The 21,700-nt window shown below is 38.3% G+C and overlaps 1 protein-coding gene across 1 annotated transcript in view; it reads left to right on the top strand.

Annotated features, from left to right (window-relative positions):
* PSMD1 (proteasome 26S subunit, non-ATPase 1) overlaps positions 1 to 21,700 on the top strand; it is a 123,919-nt gene that overhangs the window by 100,992 nt on the left and 1,227 nt on the right. Inside the window, exons 19-24 of the mRNA XM_010362001.2 lie at positions 2,929 to 3,031; positions 11,032 to 11,201; positions 13,099 to 13,191; positions 15,000 to 15,086; positions 15,675 to 15,821; positions 20,731 to 20,886. Of these exons, the coding sequence (XP_010360303.1) occupies positions 2,929 to 3,031; positions 11,032 to 11,201; positions 13,099 to 13,191; positions 15,000 to 15,086; positions 15,675 to 15,821; positions 20,731 to 20,877 (747 nt within the window). The 3' untranslated portion in view covers positions 20,878 to 20,886. The remainder of the gene's footprint in view (positions 1 to 2,928; positions 3,032 to 11,031; positions 11,202 to 13,098; positions 13,192 to 14,999; positions 15,087 to 15,674; positions 15,822 to 20,730; positions 20,887 to 21,700) is intronic.

Raw genomic sequence — 21,700 nt, 5'->3', positions numbered from 1 at the left:
CCAGGAAGATAGAAAAATAGAAAGGAGGAGTCACATTCAGATGATAAGTACCAACAGAAACAACTCCAAGGAACATTATTGCTTTCTCCCTGACATCTCAGAGTGGGCTTTTTCCCAGCAGTATACAAGTAAAAACTTGACAAATGTTAAAAATGCATGCTTTTTGAGAAGGTAGATTTTAAATACTCATACATAGTACAATGCATGGATCACAGAGTTGCATAAAATTTTAATTGTCTTTTTTTGTGAGATTGTCGTGAAATAAAATGGGAAACATATGATTTTTCTCCTGCAAATTCTACATTTTGGTTTTTTTGGTGGGGGGAAAACCATACTATTCATAACAATGAAATTGAGTTGGAAAATCTTTTTTTTTTTTTTTTTTTTTTTTTTTTTTTGAGACGGAGTCTCGCTCTGTCGCCCAGGCTGGAGTGCAGTGGCCGGATCTCAGCTCACTGCAAGCTCCGCCTCCCGGGTTTACGCCATTCTCCTGCCTCAGCCTCCCGAGTAGCTGGGACTACAGGCGCCCGCCACCTCGCCCGGCTAGTTTTTTGTATTTTTTAGTAGAGACGGGGTTTCGCCGTGTTAGCCAGGATGGTCTCGATCTCCTGACCTCACGATCCACCCGTCTCGGCCTCCCAAAGTGCTGGAGTTGGAAAATCTTAATCCTCACCCTGATTACCATTAATTGCTTGTGATAGCAAGCAGACCAATTGTTTTGCTTATCTTTAGTCTTCATATCTGTAACTAGATGTGAATAGAGGGAATTCTTTACCAAGAATTACAATAATGAAAATTAAGTTACTGATACATAAGCAATAAAATGTGAGAAAAAAATTTAAAATGATAAAAGCTAGCTTTTTAAAGCATTCTACTTAATATTAGTTAGATAAACCTATTATATGTTTGCACTGATTTTTTTAATCCATTTGTCGGTTTTACTGAACGTTTTTCCATTATTTTGGGTGTAATTTTATATTTAAATTCTTCCCTATAATGTACATTCAGTGCTTTGTTCTGTGTTTCTTTTTATAATTTCATGAAATATTTCTTCAGCCTTTAGCACATAAAATTTCCATCTTACATAAGGTAATGTAAGTGTTCATCTAAAATAAGTTTAGAATCAAAGAAATTTGACTTGTGGAACCAGAATAAAAGCATCAAACATGAGAATTTTTTTTTTTTTTTTTTTTTTGAGATGGAGTTTTGCTCTTGTCGCCCAGGCTGGAGTGCAGTGGCGTGATCTCAGTTCACTGCAACCTTTGCCTCCCGGGTTCAAGCGATTCTCCTGCCTCAGCCTCCTGAGTAGCTGGGATTACAGGCACCCGCCACCATGCCCAGCTCATTTTTTGTATTTTTAGTAGAGACAGGGCTTTGCCATATTGGGCAGGCTGGTCTCAAACTCCTGACCTCAGGTAATTCACCTTGCTCGGCCTCCTGCAAAGTGCTAGGATTATAGTTGTGACCCACTGCACCCGGCCACATGAGAATTTTTTAAAGCAGAGGGGAATTTAGTGATGATTTAATCATGCTTGGTTTTATAGTTAAAGAAATCCTAGAGAAGTAAGTGGCTTAAGTGGTTGTGTGCTGGGTAGTGGCAGAGTTAGTTCATTATTTCCCCACTATATTCTGTTGCTGCCTGTGAATAAAAAATGAGAACCATGTTCAAGGAATATTATTTCTTTGTAGCATTTAGATTTGCCGAGATAATAGGAGGGATTGGTAGGATTCTTCTCCTGTATGGTGAAACAGTCATGCTTATTGAACTATGAGATGCCCTTTATACATTACACTACATATATGTTACCTCATATAATCCTATAATAGCCATGTAAGGTAGGTGCTAACATCCCTGTAGAGATGAAGATACTGAGGTTCATAAAAGGTAGTAACTTACCCAAACCGCTTATAAGAACAGCTTATAAGCCAGAGTTGTGTGATTCTATTATTCTGCCACTATATCACATTGTGGCCTCCCGGACCAAGACAGATGAAAAGGGGGAAAAGATTCTGAAAGAATATGTAATGCAGATAAAGTCATTATATTAGGAAACTCAAATTTGATATTTTCTGCTTTTGGCAGATTTGGGGAGCTCCATGATTATGTGCTTCTTGAACAAGCCGACTTCTTCCTGGGTGCCTACCATTTGAAAAGCACTGTTGGGAAAACAGAGAAGTGTAAGACAGAAGAAGCATAAAATAGTTTACTTATTGTCACCCAAACAGATTTAAAAGAATCATTCTCTTTATTCATACAAAATATATTTTATAAATATATTTTCTAATCATAAAAATAATGCATATTAATTTTAGAAAATGCAGAAAGGATAAAGAATTACCAGTAATCCCACCCTAAGTGAGTCAGCACATTTGCCATTCTGATATGCTCCTTTTGGTACGAGTACAGATTCTGACATGTCCGCAGAAAATTAATGTGAGTAGATAATGGAAATCTTTATGTGAATATACTTAATCCAAAAGATACCTCGCACAGCTTTGGTGAAGGGTAATTTACTTTAAGGTGGAACTGAAGGACTATGCTTTTTAGGAAACCCGCAAGATTGGTGGTAAACAGAATAGCTATAATTCAAAATGCAATGAAAGCCTTAGTGTTTGCCTGGACTCTTTAGGCCTGCTGACTAACAGTGGTAATGTATGAAATCGCATTCAACATTCCTTTGACTTTGAAACATCCACTGTGGAATGAGGATTGAAGACAGAGCTGGTGCTCCCACACTGAAAGGTCATAACACCCGTGATTTCAACCACAGAACTGCTCTGCCTTCAAGTCTGGTCCATATCCTTCTCTTGAGTATTACAAAACTCAGAACTAAGTCTCATTATCATTGGAGCAATATTATTCCCTGTTCTAAAATGGTACCACAAATGAATAGACTTAGACTGTAATTCTTTCTGTTGCTCCTTCAGGTAAATCAGTTCAGACAGCTGTATTCCAAAGTCATCAATGATAAGCATGATGATGTCATGGCCAAGTTTGGTGCTATTCTGGCCCAGGGCATACTGGATGCAGGTAAATGTTTTTAAGTCTTCATGATTTATTTATTTAAACTAAATCTAATAACTGTCTGCTCTAACTATATGACATAATGGAAATTGAGTCTGAGGCAAATTATTCCTGGAGAAAATTTGGAGCCTGCAGTTCGTAGAGATCATGTACATTTAAGAGTACAGGCCTGGGTGGGCATGGTGGCTCACGCCTGTAATCCCAGCACTTTGGGAGGCCGAAGTGGGCAGATCACCTGAGGTCGGGAGTTCAAGACCAGCCTGACCGACATGGAGAAACCCCGTCTCTACTAGAAACACAAAAATTAGCTGGGCATGGTGGTGCATGCCTGTAATCCCAGCTGCTCGGGAGGATGAGGCAGGAGAGTTGCTTGAACCCAGGAGGTGGAGGTTGCAGTGAGCTGAGATTGCGCCATTGCACTCCAGCCTAGGCAACGAGAGTGAAACTCCATCTCAAAAAAAAAAAAAAAAGTACAAGCCAGGCGTGGTGGTTCACGCGTATAATCCCAGCACTTTGGGAGGCCGAGGTAGGTTTATCACCTGAAGTTGGGAGTTCGAGACCAGCCTGACCAACATGGAGAAACCCTGTCTCTACTAAAAATACAAAATTAACCAGGTGTGGTGGCACAGGCCTGTAATCCTAGCTACTTGGGAGGCTGAGGCAGGAGTATTGCTTGAACCCAGGAGATGGAGGTTGTGGTGAGTCAAGATCACATCATTGCACTCCAGCTGGGACAACAAGAGCAAAACTTGGACTCAAAGAAAGAAAAAAAAAAAAAAGAGTGCAGGCTGTTGGCCGGGAACAGTGGCTCACGTCTGTAATCCCAGCACTTTGGGAGCCCAAGGCAGGTGGGTCACCTGAGGTCAAGAGTTCAAGACCAGCCTGGCCAACATGGTGAAACCCCGTCTACTAAAAATACAAAAAAAAATTAGCCAGGAGCAGTGGCATAGGCCTGTAATCCCAGATACTCAGGAGACCGAGGCAGGAGAATCACTTGAACCCGAGAGGCAGAGGTTGCAGTGAACTGCGATTGCTTCACTGCACTCCAGCCTGGTGACAGTGACAGTGGTGACAGTGCCTATCACTTAGTAAAGTGACTGTTGGTTGGTTTTTTGGTTTTTTTTTTCTTTTAAGACAGAGTCTCACTCTGTCACCCAAGCCGGAGTGCAGTGGCACGAGCATGGCTTGCTGCAGCCTTAACCTCCTGGGCTCAGGCAATACTCTTGCCTCAGCCTCCCAAGTAGCTGAGACTACAAGCATATGTCACCACACCCAACTAATTGTTTAAACTTCTTATAGAGATAGGATCTCACTAAGGGTTTCACTGTGTTTCTCAGGCTTGTCTTGAACTCCTGCACTCGAGCAGTGTTCCACCTCGACCTTCCAAAGTGCTGGGATTATAGATGTGAACCACTGTGCCCAGCCAATTTATTTTTCCTTTAATTTTCTTAGTATTATATGAATTTTAAACAAGTTGACATTGAATCATTTTTGAGGAAAACATATTTTAAATAAATTCTAGCAGCCAAATCACTTATAAAATAAATTGAATATTTACCTAATGAATGCATACAGAGCACACTGTGCCATCTGGCTCCAGAATTCTCACTGTCCACTCTAATACCATACATAGTCTGTTTCAAAAGATAGAGTGGTGCGCTTTTAGTTCCTTAGACTTGGAGCTCATTTGACATACTGCCTTAACGCTATTATTGGTGCCCTTTCAGTAGGGTAAGAGGAGAAGAGCATATACATGCGCCATTGTTCAAGCATGTGATTCTTTTTCTTGATTTACCCTATCCATGTGAATATAATCCTTTTTATTTTTGCTGATTTGAAAGGTGAGGAATAACATCGCAAGGTTTTTATAGTAGTTCTATTATTAAGGAAGCATTTTTTCCACATTATTAGCCATTGTCTTCTAAGAAAAACACTGTTAGCCTTCTTTGTTGCAGTCATTCTTTCCTCAGTCAACTAGGAATGTGTGTATATTTGTAGTGAAGGAGATCAGGAAAAGAAGCTGCCATTATTTGATGACTGTCATAAACTTTTGTTTTTAATGTTGTTGGGTTTTCTACTTGCTGAGAGTGTTTTAATCATACCAGTTTTCAGAGTCCTTTTATAATTTTAGATAATCTCCCTCATATGTCCTCTTTCTTTTAAAAAAAAATCCACATCTCCTTTCTAATTTGATTAATCCTTTTTTCTTTATTAGGTTTGCCAGTAATTTCTCTATTTATGTACTTACTCTGTTCTTTTTTTGTAAATTGTTTATATTTGATCTTATCTTTATTATTTGCTGTTTTATAACTTTGGTGTTCTTTTCTAAATTTTTGAGGCAAATGTTCCTCTCTTTTAACCTATTTGTCTAATGGAGTTTTTTGTTTGGTTGGTTTTTATTTCCCAAGAAGTTGAGAGTTTTCTGGTTAAAATTTGAATATTGAGGCATAGTTTACTTTTCTCTTTCTTTTTAATTTAAAAAATATTTCCTTGCAGCTGTTTATAGATAAAGAAAATATTCTATAAATATTTTAGGTAAAAACCATTTCAATTCTAGATGGTATTGATTCCCTCCCATTTACAAGCTACATATATGGATATCCATAGTTTCTCCCTTCTCATTCTTCACTACCTTCCAATATTTTTATATTATGTGTTTATGTTGTCAACAGTTTGTGATATTTACATTGTCCTCAGAAATCATAATTCTTACAATTGTACGGTCTTAGTTTCATATTTAAATTGATTTAGTGCCCATTTCTTTTATTGCAGCTTTTTCATTCTTAGATTATCTATACTAAGTCTAGACACTTAATTGACTGGATTTTATCAGTAATTAAGTTTTTTTAATTGGGCTTTTAAAAATTTTTAGGAAAAATTGAGTAAGAAATGCAGAGTTTCCGTATGTCCCCTTTGCCCCTCCAATTTCCCCTGTTGTTGGCATCTTGTGTTAGTGTGGTATATTTGCTTAAAATCAATGAACCAATATTAACACATTATTATTAACTAAAGTCCCTAGTTTACATTAGAGTTCACTCTTTATGTTGTACATTTTATGGGTTTTGATAGATCTTTAATGACATATATCTACCATAACAATATCATATAAAATAGGTTCACTACCCTAAAAATTCTCTATGCTTAACCTGTTCATCCCTCCTTGCCCTCCCCATAAGCCCCTGACCTTTTCACCGTCTCCATGGTTTTATTTTATTTTGTTTTAGTAAATAAAGTTAGGAATTTACTGAAAGTTTTTTATAATATCCTCTTACTTTTTCAATGTCTGTGGAATCCTGTAGTGATGTCCCCTTTTTCATTCTTTTTCTTTTTAAAAATTTTATTTTTATTTATTTTATTAAGGTATGGTTGATAAATAGAAATTGTACATACTGTGTACATGATGTTTGAATATATATATATAGTAAAATAGTTAAATCAAGCTAATTATCATATCTGTCTCCTTTCATACTTACCATTTTTTGTTATGAGAAAATTTAAGATCTCTTTAAGCAATTTTCAAATATACAGTACATTATAATTAGCTGTAGTCATCATGCTGTACTGTAGATCTGCTGAACTTACTGCTCATCCTAATTGAACTGTCTCCACAGTTTTAGTTTTGCCTTTTCCAGATTTTCATAGTTTGAAGAATACATTATGTAGCCTTTTCAGATTACTTCTTTTGGTGGTGAGTATTCAAAACAAGATTTAGGGATAACATTTTACTGCTCTGTAATCTTTTTTTTCTCTTTTAGCTGCCACTTTTTAAAGTGTATGATTTTAGACTGCACCCCTTCACTTGTTTGTTCACCACTACCACAGTTTTTTGCTGGTTTTTACAGTATTAGGGTTACTAGTTACGAATTGGAGGAGACTGCTCTGGGCACACTACCTGTAGGGTAACCCTGCTCTGCAAGGAACAGTACAAAAAAAGAAAAACAAATTTTTAATTAAAAATATAAAAATGAAATTACATAATAAGAAAAAATAATTGGGGAAAGATAATTCTGTGTTTCGCCTCTTCTCTGCCCAGATTTACTACAAGTCATCTCAGTGTGTTCTCCTTCCTTCCTCTTTCAGCCTCTGTTTATCTTTTCTTTTTCTTCTTTTTTTTTTCCTTCTTTTTTTCTTTGTTTGGGGCTTTTTTGCTTTATCTGTTTGTCTTGTGGACCAATCAAGTTTTGGTGCTTCTATTTCTCTTTATTTATAACAATTTTTGCTTTAGACATTTATTACATAAAAGTTTTTTGGTTTTTTTTGGCCCCACTCTGTCATCCAGCCTGGAGTGCAGTGGCATGGTCTCGGCTCACTGCAGCCTCTACCTCCTGGGTTCAAGCAATTCTGCCTCAGCCTCTCCCGTAGCTGGGACTACAGGTGCACGCCGCCACGCCTGGCGAATTTTTTGTATTTAGTGGATTTCACCGTGTTGCCCAGGTTGGTCATGAACTCCTGATCTCAGGCAGTCCACCCACCTTGGCCTCCCAAAGTGCTGGGATTACAGGTGTGAGCCACCATACCCAACCCTACATAAAAGTTCTATACTGTAGTGTTCACTGTTATGAGCATAAAATTAATCTCATGTCCTTTTTTCACTTTTTAATAACCTATCCTTGTAGAATACCATGCTGTAACTGCATTAGAAGAATTTGCAGTCTTGATCTTCTCTCAGTAAAATTAATGGTAATAGGCCAGGCTTGGTGGCTCACGCCTGTAATCCCATCATTTTGGGAGGCTGAAGTGGGTGGATCATTTGAGGTCAGGAGTTTGAGACCAGCCTGGCCAACATGGTGAGACGCTGTCTCTACTAAAAATACAAAAATTAGCTGGGCATGGTGGTGCATGCCTATATTCCCAGGTACTCAGGAGGCTGAGGCACGAGAATCGCTTGAGCCTGGGAGGTGAAGGTTGCAGTGAGCTGAGATTGCGCCACCACACTGCAGCCTGGACGACAGAATGAGACTCTGTCTCAAAAAAAAAAAAAAGAAAGAAAAGAAAAAGAAAATTACTGGTAGTAGAGAAAAGTCTAGAGAGAGCAACTTCAAGGGATGGAATGAAGTTGAAGTTTATGAGAACTCAGTGATTCAGTCTCTTCAGGGAGAAAAGCTGAAGATAAAGAAGATGATTGAAGTTTGTTAAACTGCAAATTATCAATATGATAAACTCTGCCTTGTTTATTAAATCTCAGAATGTTAGAACAAAGGACTAATTTAGCGTCTAAGTTCGAAGAAGATAGATTTCATTGAACTAAAAGGAAATTCAGCTTCAAAGTTAGATCAAATAGCACGTTAGCTAGGCATCCTTTTCCTCTCTTCTGCCCTCCCCAGCTTCCATCCCAGGTTAGTTACTATGTCTTAGTGAAATGCTCCCACTAGCACCCAGGTTTATAGCTATCATAATAGTTTCATGTCTTATTTTAATTACTGAATTATCTGTCTTCTTTGTGAGACTGGAGTCTCCTTAGGATCTTTTCCAGTATGTTGTTAACAATCCTCAATATATAGTAAGCATTCAGTGAATGGGAGTTAGCATAGGGAAGAGTACAAGTAGACAATAAATGTATATAATTCATTTCTATTGGAAAAACAAAATTAAAGTATACCTGGCCTTTTTTTCAGATGAAAATTTTAAATATCTATAGTGGAGTATTAAGAAAATCTAGATTATTTGGTTGAACAGTAGAACCCTGATTCTTATAAAAATTAAAATGCTGTTTGGTTTAGTAAAGTCAAGTCAGTGTTTGGTTCTTGACTCCAAGCAAAATGTGAAGGTGCCTGTAAAACACTGAGATCAAGAGAAGAGAAATGTGAGCAACAGGAATCCACATTGGAATTCAAGTTAAGGCCCTGATTAGGCACAGACAAGCCCCATTTTTATAGGATATATTATTTAAAAGAAGATATTTGCATTTCAAAGTTCTGTGATCCAGCACTAACACTGTTACCATCTAGCGCATGGGCCAAATCTGACAATGGTGTATTTTGTTTTGCCTGCCTAACAAAATTTGCAGGATTTTGGTCAAAATCCAGAGTCTACTTTTAAAAACAAAATGACCTAGTAACCCTGGACCTACACTCTAGTAAGATGTTCCCTTTAAATAGAACTTGTATTTTCCAGTTTGCTTCAGTTTTAAAAACAAAATGACCTAGTAACCCTGGACCTACACCCCTAGTAACAAGCTCCCTTTAAATAGGACATGTACTTTCCAGTTTGCTTCAGTCCCCACTGCTCCCAGCCCACTTACTCCTTCTTTGTTTACTTGACTCGTTCCTAAAGGCATTTGAGTTTGTAATCTGTCATAGCCTCCTAGAATCTCAGCCTTACAAGGACTCACCAGCTCTCCCCAACTGATGGCTTGGATCTTAGCTCTAGTTCACTGGCTTTCAAACTTTATCTACACTCTGTAGAGTAATAGTCCAGGGCAGCAGTCCACAACCTTTTTGACACCAGGGACAGGTTTCGTGGAAGACAATTTTTTTTTCCACGAGAAGAGTGGGGTGGTTTCAGGATGAAACTTTTCCACCTCAGATCAGCAGGCATTAGATTCTCATAAGGAACATTCGGCCTAGATCCCTCTCATGCGCGGTTCGCAATAAGGTTCACACTGCTTTGAGAATCTAATGCCACTGCTGAGTTGACAGGAGACAGAGCTCAGGTGGTAATGCCCACGTGCCCTCCACTCACCTCCTGCTTGCGGCCTGGTTCCTAACAGGCCATGGACAGGTCTGTAGCCCCAGGATTTGGGGATCCCTGGTTCCAGGCCATATATTCTCCCAGCAGTCCAAACTTCTGATTAAACAGAAGCAGCTCTCATTTCATTCTTTTACATACTGTGTTTCCTTAGAAAAATTTCAGTTGAATCAAGGGTTAGAGGTTAAGTTTTCTTTTTCTAGTTCAAGTGTTCAAATTCAACGCCTCATTTTGCTAATGGGAGAAAAGGACTTAGAAATAAAGTGTTTTGTCCGTGATTACAGGGCTAGTTAATGTCAGAGCTCCTCCCACCAATTTAAGTGGTTTAATAATTCGCAGGGTAATGCTCAGTGCTTTCTTAGATTTTTATGTAGCTGCATATAAATCTTCATAATTTGTAAGGGATATTTCTCAAAATTCTAGTAATGTTTATGCTGCTTAGCACCTAAAAGACCAAGAGTCAGAACATATTCTTTACTGTTTTATATAAATTTTTATAAATGTGTAAGTATATTATAAATATGTATTTGCATATGATTGAAGCAGAAAGAGTAAAACTAAGCAAACAGTATCTATGCTTGCCTCTGCTATTGTGTGCAAAAAGTATATACTAAAACTTTACTTTTTATTAGCACATGAAAAACCAATACATAATGCAGATTAATACTTAATTTAGCATCACAGTTTTGATACCCTTCAGGGCTAGTTTTTGAAAAACGCCTGCCTATAGAGAAAGTAAGTCAAGATGTGTGCTGAATCCAGTTAAAAGTATACTTCCAATTTTGCAGAGCCTGGATAACTCACTAATTCCAAGAACTGCATATTAGACTGCACATATGAATTGTGCTTTTAGAATCATCACCAGATGTTTCCCTACTGCAGCACTTACAAATCTTTATTATTGCCTGGGCGTGGTGGCTCACTTGCTTGTAATCCCAAGACTTTGGGAGGCTGAATCAGGAGGATCACATGAGGCTAGGAGTTTGAAACTAGCCTGGGCAACATAGTGAGACTTCCATCTCTACAAAAAATTTAAAAGTTAGCCAGGTGTGGTGGTGCGCACCTGTAGTCATAGCTACTTGGAAGGCTAAAGCAGGAGTATCCCCTGAGGCCAGGAGGTCGAGGCTTCTGTGAGCCATGATCGTGCGGCTGTACTTGGGTGCAGTGTTTCACTCTGTCACCCCAAGCTTGGGTAACAGAGTAAGACCCTGTCTCTCTAAAAAAAAAAAAAAAGAAGAAAGAAAGATATCATTATTATTGTCCTACTATAATAATAGGACAATATTATTATTGTTCATGGTTTCTCTCTTTTTCTGCAGGTGGTCATAATGTCACAATCTCCTTACAGTCCAGAACTGGTCACACTCATATGCCTTCTGTGGTTGGCGTCCTTGTATTTACCCAGTTCTGGTTCTGGTTTCCTCTTTCACACTTCCTGTCATTGGCTTATACCCCTACCTGTGTCATTGGCCTTAACAAGGACTTAAAGGTATGTCTGTGAGACCTCAGCTTTGTAGTATTTCCTATTCACCGTATCTTATTCATATTTACCACCCACTTGCAAGGATTTCCATTAAATTTTAAAGATGAGTTAACATCTTATAATAACATTTTCCCTTCAAGTTGAATCATCAACTTTTCGAATGGTGTATGTCATTGAAAGTTTTGAAAATCGTATCTCCTTACTAGCTGTGTAACCTCAATTAGTTGAGAACGAATGGTGTGCAAGGGGGCTAAATATAAAGATATGAAGAGGCTTTATATACCACTCGGATGAATTTTGTTTAATACTAAAGGCTTGGAACCGTTGAAGGATTTCAGATGATAAATGGACATGAGATTTCCATTTAGAAAGATCTTTCTGGTATCAGTGGAAAATCATTACAGTGCTATTGTAGTAATCTGGGCAAGGAAGAATGCCCAGATTAAATTAAATCTTTCAGATTTAGTTTTTCAGAGTTATCTGATGCTCGAGTGGTTGATGGAAGACAGAATTATTACTAAAGGGAAAAGGCAAAATAGGAGGATGACCCTTTGGTAGAAGCAGAAAACAAGACCAACAGTGAGGAGCTAGGGAATCTGTTGGAATGAAACTGCTCACTTAAGTCAGAAATTTAAGGCACTGCATGCCCTGAGATCACATTTGTAGTCATATTTTTTTAGTGGAGTTTATGTTTAGGTCTTTCTTAGTCCTGTGACTTGATGATTCATCTTCTTGTTCTTTAAAAGTCAAAAGGCGTTTTGACCTCTAAATAACTCTTACATCTTGTCACCACTGTTGAAATGTTCTAAATTTTCAGAGTGGAAAAGTTTTAGGCTTAAAACTGGCAAAAATAGAATATTTCTTTGTATTGATTTTTCAGTATAGCTGTACAGCCAGTTATCCTTTGTTAAGTGTTTTGGTATGAAAACTGCTCATGTTTGTAAATATTGAGGAGCTTTATTGTCAGAACAAGAATCCCTTGGTTTCCCAATCCCTCATTGTAATTAAACATCCTGTATAACTTATTTTATTCTCTGCCAAACAATTTTATGATTGCTGTTTTTACTCTTTGTAATGAAAATGGGATGGAGAAGATAAGTTTCCTTGTCCTTATGGTGGTGTTTATTATCATCCTCCATCAATGCAGATTGGGTAAATAGAGAAAAATTCAGACCAGGTGTGGTTGTGCACATCTGTAGTCCCAGCTACTTGGGAGGCTGAGGCAGGAGAATCGCTTGAACCCGGGAGTCAGAGGTTGCAGTGAGCTGAGATTGCACCACTGCATTCCAGTCTGGGCAACAGAGTGACTCGTCTCAAAAAAAAAAAAAAAAAGAAAGAAAGAAAGAGAGAGAGAGAGAGAGGGAGGGAGGGAGGGAGGGAGAGGGGGAGAGAGAGAGAGAGAGAGAGAGAGAGAGAGAGAGAGAGAGAGAGAGAGAGAGAGAGAGAGAGAGAGAGAAAGGAAAAATTCAGACCAAAAAATTTTAAAACTGGTCACTAGGTAATGATTATACAGGCTAGTGTAAGTTATTAGTCTGGTACAAAGAAGGGAAATGGCAGTTTGTATGCGGGATAGACCATCAAATGCTTTACAAAGGAGAGAACAGTTGATCTGATGCTCACACCATGAATAGGACTTACCCATTGAAGCAGGTTGGTTTGTTCATAAAGATAAAGGGATGCCCATTCAAAGGCACAGAGATTAAGAAAAGTATAGAGAACTGCAGGTAATTCTGTAAAGAATCTAAAAACTAAATCAGTAAAAGAAGACATGCCTTTCAGAGAGGAGTCATAACATAGTTGAACATATAGCCTGCATTAAAACTTTGGTCTCCTTTTGTATCTGTATGTTTGTGGAGAGCACAGAATACTTAAAGCCAATGTTATTTTAATGGAATTTCTTCAGATGCCGAAAGTTCAGTATAAATCGAACTGTAAACCATCCACATTTGCATATCCTGCCCCTCTGGAAGTACCAAAAGAAAAAGAAAAGGAAAAGGTAGGTTCTTTGTTCCTTTTAAGCAGCATTTGTACTTACATATAGGCCACTGAGTATTTTACTTTTTCTTTAAATGTGTTTTATGTTTTAAGAGTAACTTCTTATGCTAACATTTGACATTACACAAGAATATGCAGTAAAAGTCCTTTTCGGGCCGGGCGCGGTGGCTCAAGCCTGTAATCCCAGCACTTTGGGAGGCCGAGACGGGCGGATCACGAGGTCAGGAGATCGAGACCATCCTGGCTAACATGGTGAAACCCCGTCTCTACTAAAAAAATACAAAAAACTAGCCGGGCGAGGTGGCGGGCGCCTGTAGTCCCAGCTACTTGGGAGGCTGAGGCAGGAGAACGGCGTAAACCCGGGAGGCGGAGCTTGCAGTGAGCTGAGATCCGGCCACTGCACTCCAGCCCGGGCGACAGAGCGAGACTCCGTCTCAAAAAAAAAAAAAAAAAAAAAAGTCCTTTTCGTCTCTTGGTCATCCAAGTCTCATTGTCACAGGAGTCACAACTTCTGAATCCCTCTGAAGGTTTTCTCTGCACATGTCAGTACTTTTTATACCACAAATAGAATTATTCTCTACATACTTTTCTGCATCTTCTTGTTTTCACATTAACCATATTTTTTTTTTTAAACTTTCAATGTATACAGATCCCATTTTTTCCCAGAGCTGCAAAACAATGCCTTTACTGTGTGTAGTACTGTTTGTTTTACCAGTTTTTTCTTTGATATTCATTTAAGGTTATTTCTCATTTGTTACCCCTACACAAGTGAGCCTGAAATTGAAAGTCTTTATACACATTTATTTGTGCACTGTGTGAGCATATCTGTAGGTTAGAATCCTGAATGTGAGGTTACTTGATCAAAAAGTAATGCACATTATGTTCATAATTATTAACTAATTTGCCTTTCAAAATGGACATAATCACTTTATACTCCTACCAACTGTGTATGAGGACACTCCTGTATTAAATCAAAGAATAATACATTAAAGAGTTCTACTTGCCCATAAAATTTTACTCAGTAAAATTATACTTTTTTGATACCTTATATATAGGAAAATGGCTCTTTCTCTCATGATAATGTTCATATTGGCCAGTTGTTGATTATTTGCTGTAAATTTTGTGTATAAGTAAGGATAATTAACCAAATTTGAGGTGGCAGTTAAGGAATATCCTTGACAGCATCTTGTTTCATCAGCTATGTTTCAGACCCTCCTTTGGGTCTGCAACAGTCAGCATTTACACTAGTATTGCGCAGCTTTTCACCTTTGTTTTCAGTGAGACCCATGAAGGAGAATAATACAGACTAACCACTCACACACTGTGTATTGGCATTGTAAGACATGTAGTCCAGAGAGAATATCTCTACAGCCAGCACTGAAGGAAATTGTTCTATTTCCCATTGCTTTCCCATAAAGCAAAAAGGCGATAGCACCCTCAAGTCTCAATTTTGGAAGTACATGATAGCAAATTCATATCCAAGGTAGGCTACAGATCAAAAAAGGGAAGAGTTATATTGGACACAAGCCCCCAAGAACTAAAGATTCACTTGATGACAAGAGTAGTAAATTATTTCAATAAATGTCCTGTTTAGTTTTCCCATTTATTCTTTGATTTTATATATATATATATATATATATAATTATATATATAATTTGATTTTATATTTATATATTTTTTATTTATATATATATATAAAATACTTACTGCTAGGAAGTAGAATAGTGTTGTAGGACTGAGTTCTCTAGGGCTTGCATGTTTGTATGTCCATAAGGGATTACAACAATTTACCCTGTTCATTTCCCCTAGGTTTCTACTGCTGTGTTATCTATAACTGCCAAGGCTAAAAAGAAGGAAAAAGAAAAGGAAAAAAAGGAGGAGGAGAAAATGGAAGTGGTAGGTATAACTTGGTGGTCATATGGATTGAAGTATCTCTGTCTCTGTCATGGTCGAGATTCTTCCTTAGTTGAATATTATTCTACCTTGCTCTTAGCTTCCTTCAAATAATTATCCTGTTCCCAGCATGTAGAATCATCAAATTGTACTTGAAAGAAACTCTAGAAAATATATCCATTTGTGGGAAGAATAGAAGGGTACAAATCAGTAAAAAGTTCCTGGAGGAAATGACAATTAAAATATAGGTTTTGAAGGGCAAAGTAGGTTTTTCACAGACAAGATGATGAGGGTAGGAGAAAGAAAGACCCTTTCAAGCAAAGGGATTATCATTTGTTTAGGTAGACCTTTTTCTGATCTCTGCTGGTAGAAAAACCTGTTTATCCTGTAAAACCAAGTCAAATACCATTCTCATTTCTAAGCAGAGTTACTTTTCCCTCCTGTGAGTCTGATAGCACTTTACTTGTACTTCATTACTACCTACCACTACCTCTTGTGCCTTATAGCTGCTCAGTAAACTTCAGATGTTACTCAGTTCTGTGGAACAGAAATGAACTTCTATTGAGCTTTTTTTAAATTTTTATTTTCTAGGATGAGGCAGAGAAAAAGGAAGAAAAAGAGAAGAAAAAAGAACCTGAGCCAAACTTCCAGTTATTGGATAACCCAGCCCGAGTTATGCCTGCCCAGCTTAAGGTCTTAACCATGCCAGAGACCTGTAGATACCAGCCTTTCAAACCAGTAAGTTACCAGTGGCTCTTAGCTGTATATACCAGTGGGATATTAATCCACAGGACAATAGAATATCGGTAGAGAATGGTAAATCTCCAAAGCATTGGAGCAAGCTCACTAGTTCTAAGAAATTATTTAACAATAGAGAGCATGTCATTTTCCATTTCATATAGATTTGGGAGAATTTTTCTTTTCCCTGTGTAACCCTACAAACTCCCGTCTTCTACCACAGACATACGACATAGGAGTTCCTAATACAGCATTGTGATTAGGAACATAGACTCTACAGCCAAGCATATAGGATTTGAATCTTGAGTATACTGTTCAGGCTAAGTGGCCTTAGGCCAGGTACTAAATCTCTCTCTGCCTCAATTTTCTTTAGTATAAAATAGGGATTTACCATCCCTGACTTAGAAATGAGGCACAGCCGGGCGCGGTGGCTCAAGCCTGTAATCCCAGCACTTTGGGAGGCCGAGACGGGCGGATCACGAGGTCAGGAGATCAAGACCATCCTGGCTAACATGGTGAAACCCCGTCTCTACTAAAAATACAAAAAACTAGCCGGGCGACCTGGCGGGCGCCTGTAGTCCCAGCTACTCGGGAGGCTGAGGCAGGAGAATGGCGTGAACCCGGGAGGCGGAGCTTGCAGTGAGCTGAGATCCGGCCACAGTACTCCAGCCAGGCAACAGAGCCAGACTCCGCCTCAAAAAAAAAAAAAAAAAAAAAAAGAAATGAGGCACAGATTGAAGAAGCACTGAGAACAAGACTTGGGACTGCTCAATAAATGTTTATTATTACGGTAATTACACTATTGTCTTTTTTTTTTTTTTCTGTTTTATTACACCATTGTCATAATGCATTGCATTTTAGTTAGAAAAGGATCTTCATGGAATCTCATTTATTCCAAGACAGAGTGTTTCATGTTAGAAACAAATGTTTATCAGAAATATGAGCGTGATACTGCCTTTATCTTCCAAGTTCTTGTAGAAAACTAGGGGGTCATCAGTAGACCCATCCAAGACATCCTGATGCTAGATCTGTCTAAAATGTCAGAGATTTGGTTTCTAGATCCTTATCCTTATACAAGAGTAAACTTATTTTTATCAACCTGATGGTGGGTCAAAGACAACTCCTACCTATAATTGTGAGCCGGGGTCTTAACCTGACTAATTTATCAGCTAGAAGAGATAAAGCCAAGGGATGCAAGATAGTGTATGTAGTAGTTTAGAGCTGGAATTTGGCGTAAGTGGGTTTTTATTTCTACTATTAGCTCTGTGACTAAGACAAGTCATTTAATCTTTGTATTTCAGTTTCCTCATCTGTAAAATTGATATGGTAATGCTACCTACCTCCTGTTGATGTTGTGGAGATTAAATAGGTTGTTACATGTAAAGCACCTAAAACAATGGTAAATGCTAATCTGTAGCACTGCCTGATCTATAGTAGTTGCTGTGTAGTGTTAAATGAATGGACGGAATCATCAATGGATACCTTTAATGCAGTCACTGTCTCATCTGCAACCTGGTTCGTCTCAGTGGCAGTTTTACAGAGAACATATTCTAACTGTGTCTATAAACTTATCTTGCCAGTAGCATGGGAATCCAGTACAGATGTATTAGGACACAACTAGTGCATACTCTAAGCACATGAAATAACTAGTGTTTTTGATCATTATGAAGTAAGACAGTGAAGCACATGCTCAATGCCATGAGGCCATATGAGCACACTGGTACACTACAGTAGGAAACTAAATGATTGCTAAGCCTTTGCTCAAATTAAGTCAGAGATAGCTATAGCAGTTGGTCCACCTATGAATTAAAAGACTGCCTACGTCTATGCAAGGAAGAAGTGAGGAGTCCTGTTGAAGGTGTAGCCCTACACACACACACACTCCTTCAAAGAGTGGGAGACTTTGTGTTCCAAAGTGTTTAAGGAAATTCCTGTCCAGTTGTTAGCTGACTACTAAGTTAATTGAGCATTGACTTTAGTGGACATACAGATCAGGGAATACAAACTTTATAGAATAGGAGAAACTATTTTCAAATCATTTGTCTGATAAGACAGTTATATCTAGAACATATAAAGAGCTCCTCCAACTCAACAATAAAAAGACAACCTAATTTTAAAACAGGCAAATGATTTGAATAGACATTTCTCCAAAGAAGATGTACAGATGGGCAAATAAGCACATGAAAAGATGCTCAACATCATTACTCCTTAGGGAAATGCAAATCAAAACCATAACAGGTGCAGTGATACCCATTTATAGTCCCAGCTACATGGGAGGCCGAGGCAGGAGGATTGCTTGAGCCCAGTAGCTCGAGGCTGTGGTGCAATATAATTGTGCCTATGAACAGCCACCGGACACCAGCTTGGGCAACATAGCAAGACCCTATCTCTTAATTTAAAAAGAAACACAAAACCATAAGAAGATACCACGTTCTACCCACCAGGATGGCTGTAATAAAAAAGACACACAATAATAATCATTGACAAGAATATGCAGAAATTGGAACCCTCATAGAGTAATAGTGGGAAAGTAAAGTTACAGCCACAGTGGCAAAAGAGTTTGGCAGTTCCTCAAAAAGTTAAATGTAGTCTTATCATGTGACCCAACAATTCCATTCCACACCTAAGGGAAGGGAAAACTGTGCCCACACAAAAACTTACACACTAATGCTCATATTAGCATGATTCATAATAGCCATAAAATGGAAGCAACTTAAATGTCTTATCAACTGATGAATGAATAATGTGAGATAATAATGGAATATTATTTGGCCATAAAAAGGAAAGACTTACTGGTATATGCTACAGTGTGTGTGAACCTTGAAAACGTTATTTTAAGTAAAAGAAGCCAGACATAAAAGACTGCATATGGTATGGTTCCCTTTATGTGAAACGTTCAGAAAAGGCAAATCTATAGAGACGAGTTAGATTGGTGGTTACCAAGGACAGGGGAAGGGGAGAATGAAGAGTGGCTGCTAATGGGCGCACAGTTTCTTTAGGCTGATGGCAGATATTTTTGAATTAGATAACAGAAGTATTAATAGCTGCACAAGTTTGTGAATGTACTAAATTGTACACTTTGAGAGAATGAATTTTATGTTGATATGTCTCATTTTAAAAAAGAAAACACTGCTTCTGTGTATGTGCAGTGAAGAAAGGGGTGTCCAGTGGCTCACTCCCCTACCTCAGTGGCAAGGTCATGGGACCCTTCCTCAGACACTGCATTTGAAAGAGGCAGCTATAGTTTTGGAAACATGTAACATTCCTACCCTGCTTCCTGTCCACCATGAGGCAAGAGGAAATGTTTTGTTGCCTATATCTACAATTGTAATTAGCCTCCCCAGAGAACAAAAAATCATGTATCTTATGCATAGAGGGTGTGAACTTTCTCACCAACATATAAAGCATTAACAAACCTAGACCATGTATAACTATAAATAGCCCTTTCCATGTGTTGATTTGGATTATTAGTTTTGGGATTTGTTGTTGTTGTTGTTAACTGTTGTTTTTGTATGATGAGGCCCTCCTTTGATTAAGTTGGATTATTTCATTCCAGTTAAGCATGAAATAGCATAACCTGGATCCACATTTTCCAAAAAATAGAAAGTCCTCGTGTGAACATGGGTATTTTCTTCTGTTTGGTAGGAGATTCATCTCCATTTGGTCCATTAGGTTCAAGTAAACTTTTAGGCTATGGAGGATTAGGACAGTGGCCCTATACTCCATTCTTGGAGTACCGGCAGTAAAGGCAGGGTCCATTCATAAAATGGATCCTCTTCAAGGAAAGCAAACTTTAAGGGAAGGGGTTGTAGAAAAATATATAGTTATGTGTGTGTTGGGAGAAGGGAAATAGTTTGGAGTTCACGAAGCACACCAGTTTTATAGCATCGCAGGGCAGAGTTCTGATGAGTAAAAATCGGATTAGATTGAACTGCAGAGATGCTTACACATATGTGACTCATTTAACTAATGTACTTGTGCTTCTTTTCCTTCCCAGTAATGTGCTTTGGTAGAAATATGCTTTTTTCCAGATGTGCCCTGCCACTGTTGACTGATTTAATTACATAGAGCAGCTTTCCATTTCCTTTGACACAGGCAAGCAAATAGAATAAGATTAGCACACCAGAGAGGGGTGAATAGTTTAGTGTTTGAATTTACCTTCTGTAATATGTTTGGGAGAGGGCTTAATAGAATTGCTGCTACAATCTACTTCCCTTTTGTTTCCCGTGTATTTTTTCATCAGCTTGCATCACGTGGATTTATAGATTAAAGTGAAAAACCCTCAGGTATCTGGGATATCTATGTTATTCTCTCTACCATTCTGAAATTGCTGGAGAAAAATTTGGCTTTTAATTATATACTCCTCGTGTTCAAAATGATTATCGCCTCACAAATAATACAGTATGCATTAGACTGGTGTGCTTCTCAGACTTTACTGTGCATCACATTGACTGGGATCTTGTTAGAATGCAGATTCTGTAGATCTAGGGTGGGGCCAGCTTTTCTGCGTTTTTAACAAGCTCCAGGTGATAATGATGTTTCTGGCCCAGGACCACATCTTGAGTAGGAAGGAATTAGGATACAGTATTTGGACAGTAAGCATTCTCCCTGCAGTGAGACTGAGGCTGGTAGTCAAGGCCATGGCTGGGAAATAACTCTCCTTAAATTGGGATGCATCATCCAAGTAGAACAGCATCACATGTTATACTATCTAGAGCTACTACTGGGTTCAGTTTGCAAATACCTCATATAGATCACAGTTACCTTTATCCCAGTAAAGTTCTACTCCAGTTTTTCACTTCCAAATCATTTAAGTAGTTTTAAAGTACCATTTAACAAGTATTTAGATTGTGGAGCACGCTTGAAATATGAGTGGAGCTTATGCTTCTGCATGCCCCTGTGTTTTCAGCTCTCTATTGGAGGCATCATCATTCTGAAGGATACCAGTGAAGACATTGAGGAGCTGGTGGAACCTGTGGCAGCACATGGCCCAAAAATCGAGGAGGAGGAACAAGAGCCAGAACCCCCAGAACCATTTGAGTATATTGATGATTAAGGACCAGAGGTGCGTGTGCAACAGAATTAAGAAGGGAAACTTTTTTGTCAATACTTCACAAATGTTTTTTGCAGGACATCATCTCACTTTTTTCCTTCCTTTTGTGTTTAATCTTCATTTACCTAAACAGTATTAAAACTTCCCCCTCTTTCAACCTTTTTCTGCATATATAACCACAAATTCCTTTTTCTTTCCTCTTTGACTCGTGCTCTACTAATGTTATTCAAAGTGGCTGGTCTGCTGAACAATTTTTATAGGTCCATAAGGAGATAGGAAGCTTACTCCAGAATCTATCTGCTCAATGCTTCTTTCATCAAGAAAGTCTTCGCCAAAACATCAGCTGAACTGCAGTTTGCTTAGTGATAGAGTTAATTTACATTCTGATGTAAGCTCCTTGTTGGGGATCAGTTACAGTTGTGGACTGGCACTGGCCCATAGGTGACACTTTTGAGTAGCACAAATATAAGCTTCTCACTGGTTTTTCTCTCTCCCCATCTCCTTTGGCAGTATTTTTGGCATAGGAGCCTTAACATTCATTTATTCTATGGTGCTATTGAACGTCTGTGTATAAGATATAGTGCTTATAGGGACTTCGAAGTCAGTTAGACTAACCACAAGCCTGTGTCCATTGACAAAGATCATTTACTATACCAGGGTCTTAACACTGTTGAAAGGGGGTCTTTAGATGGGAAAGATTGGAGTAATCTAATTTCATGAAATTGTTATTCTTCATTTCCCCATTTTATTTTGAGTGTTCCTCACATATTTGAAGACATTGTGAGACATAATCAAGGTTTCCTAATTCCACCCAAGCAAAAACACA

The sequence above is a fragment of the Rhinopithecus roxellana genome, chromosome 14, assembly GCF_007565055.1.
Source record: "Rhinopithecus roxellana isolate Shanxi Qingling chromosome 14, ASM756505v1, whole genome shotgun sequence".
NCBI classification, from domain to species: domain Eukaryota; kingdom Metazoa; phylum Chordata; class Mammalia; order Primates; family Cercopithecidae; genus Rhinopithecus; species Rhinopithecus roxellana.
The sequence above is the reverse complement of the archived record's forward strand: the minus strand, read 5'-3'. Positions and strand labels throughout refer to the sequence as shown.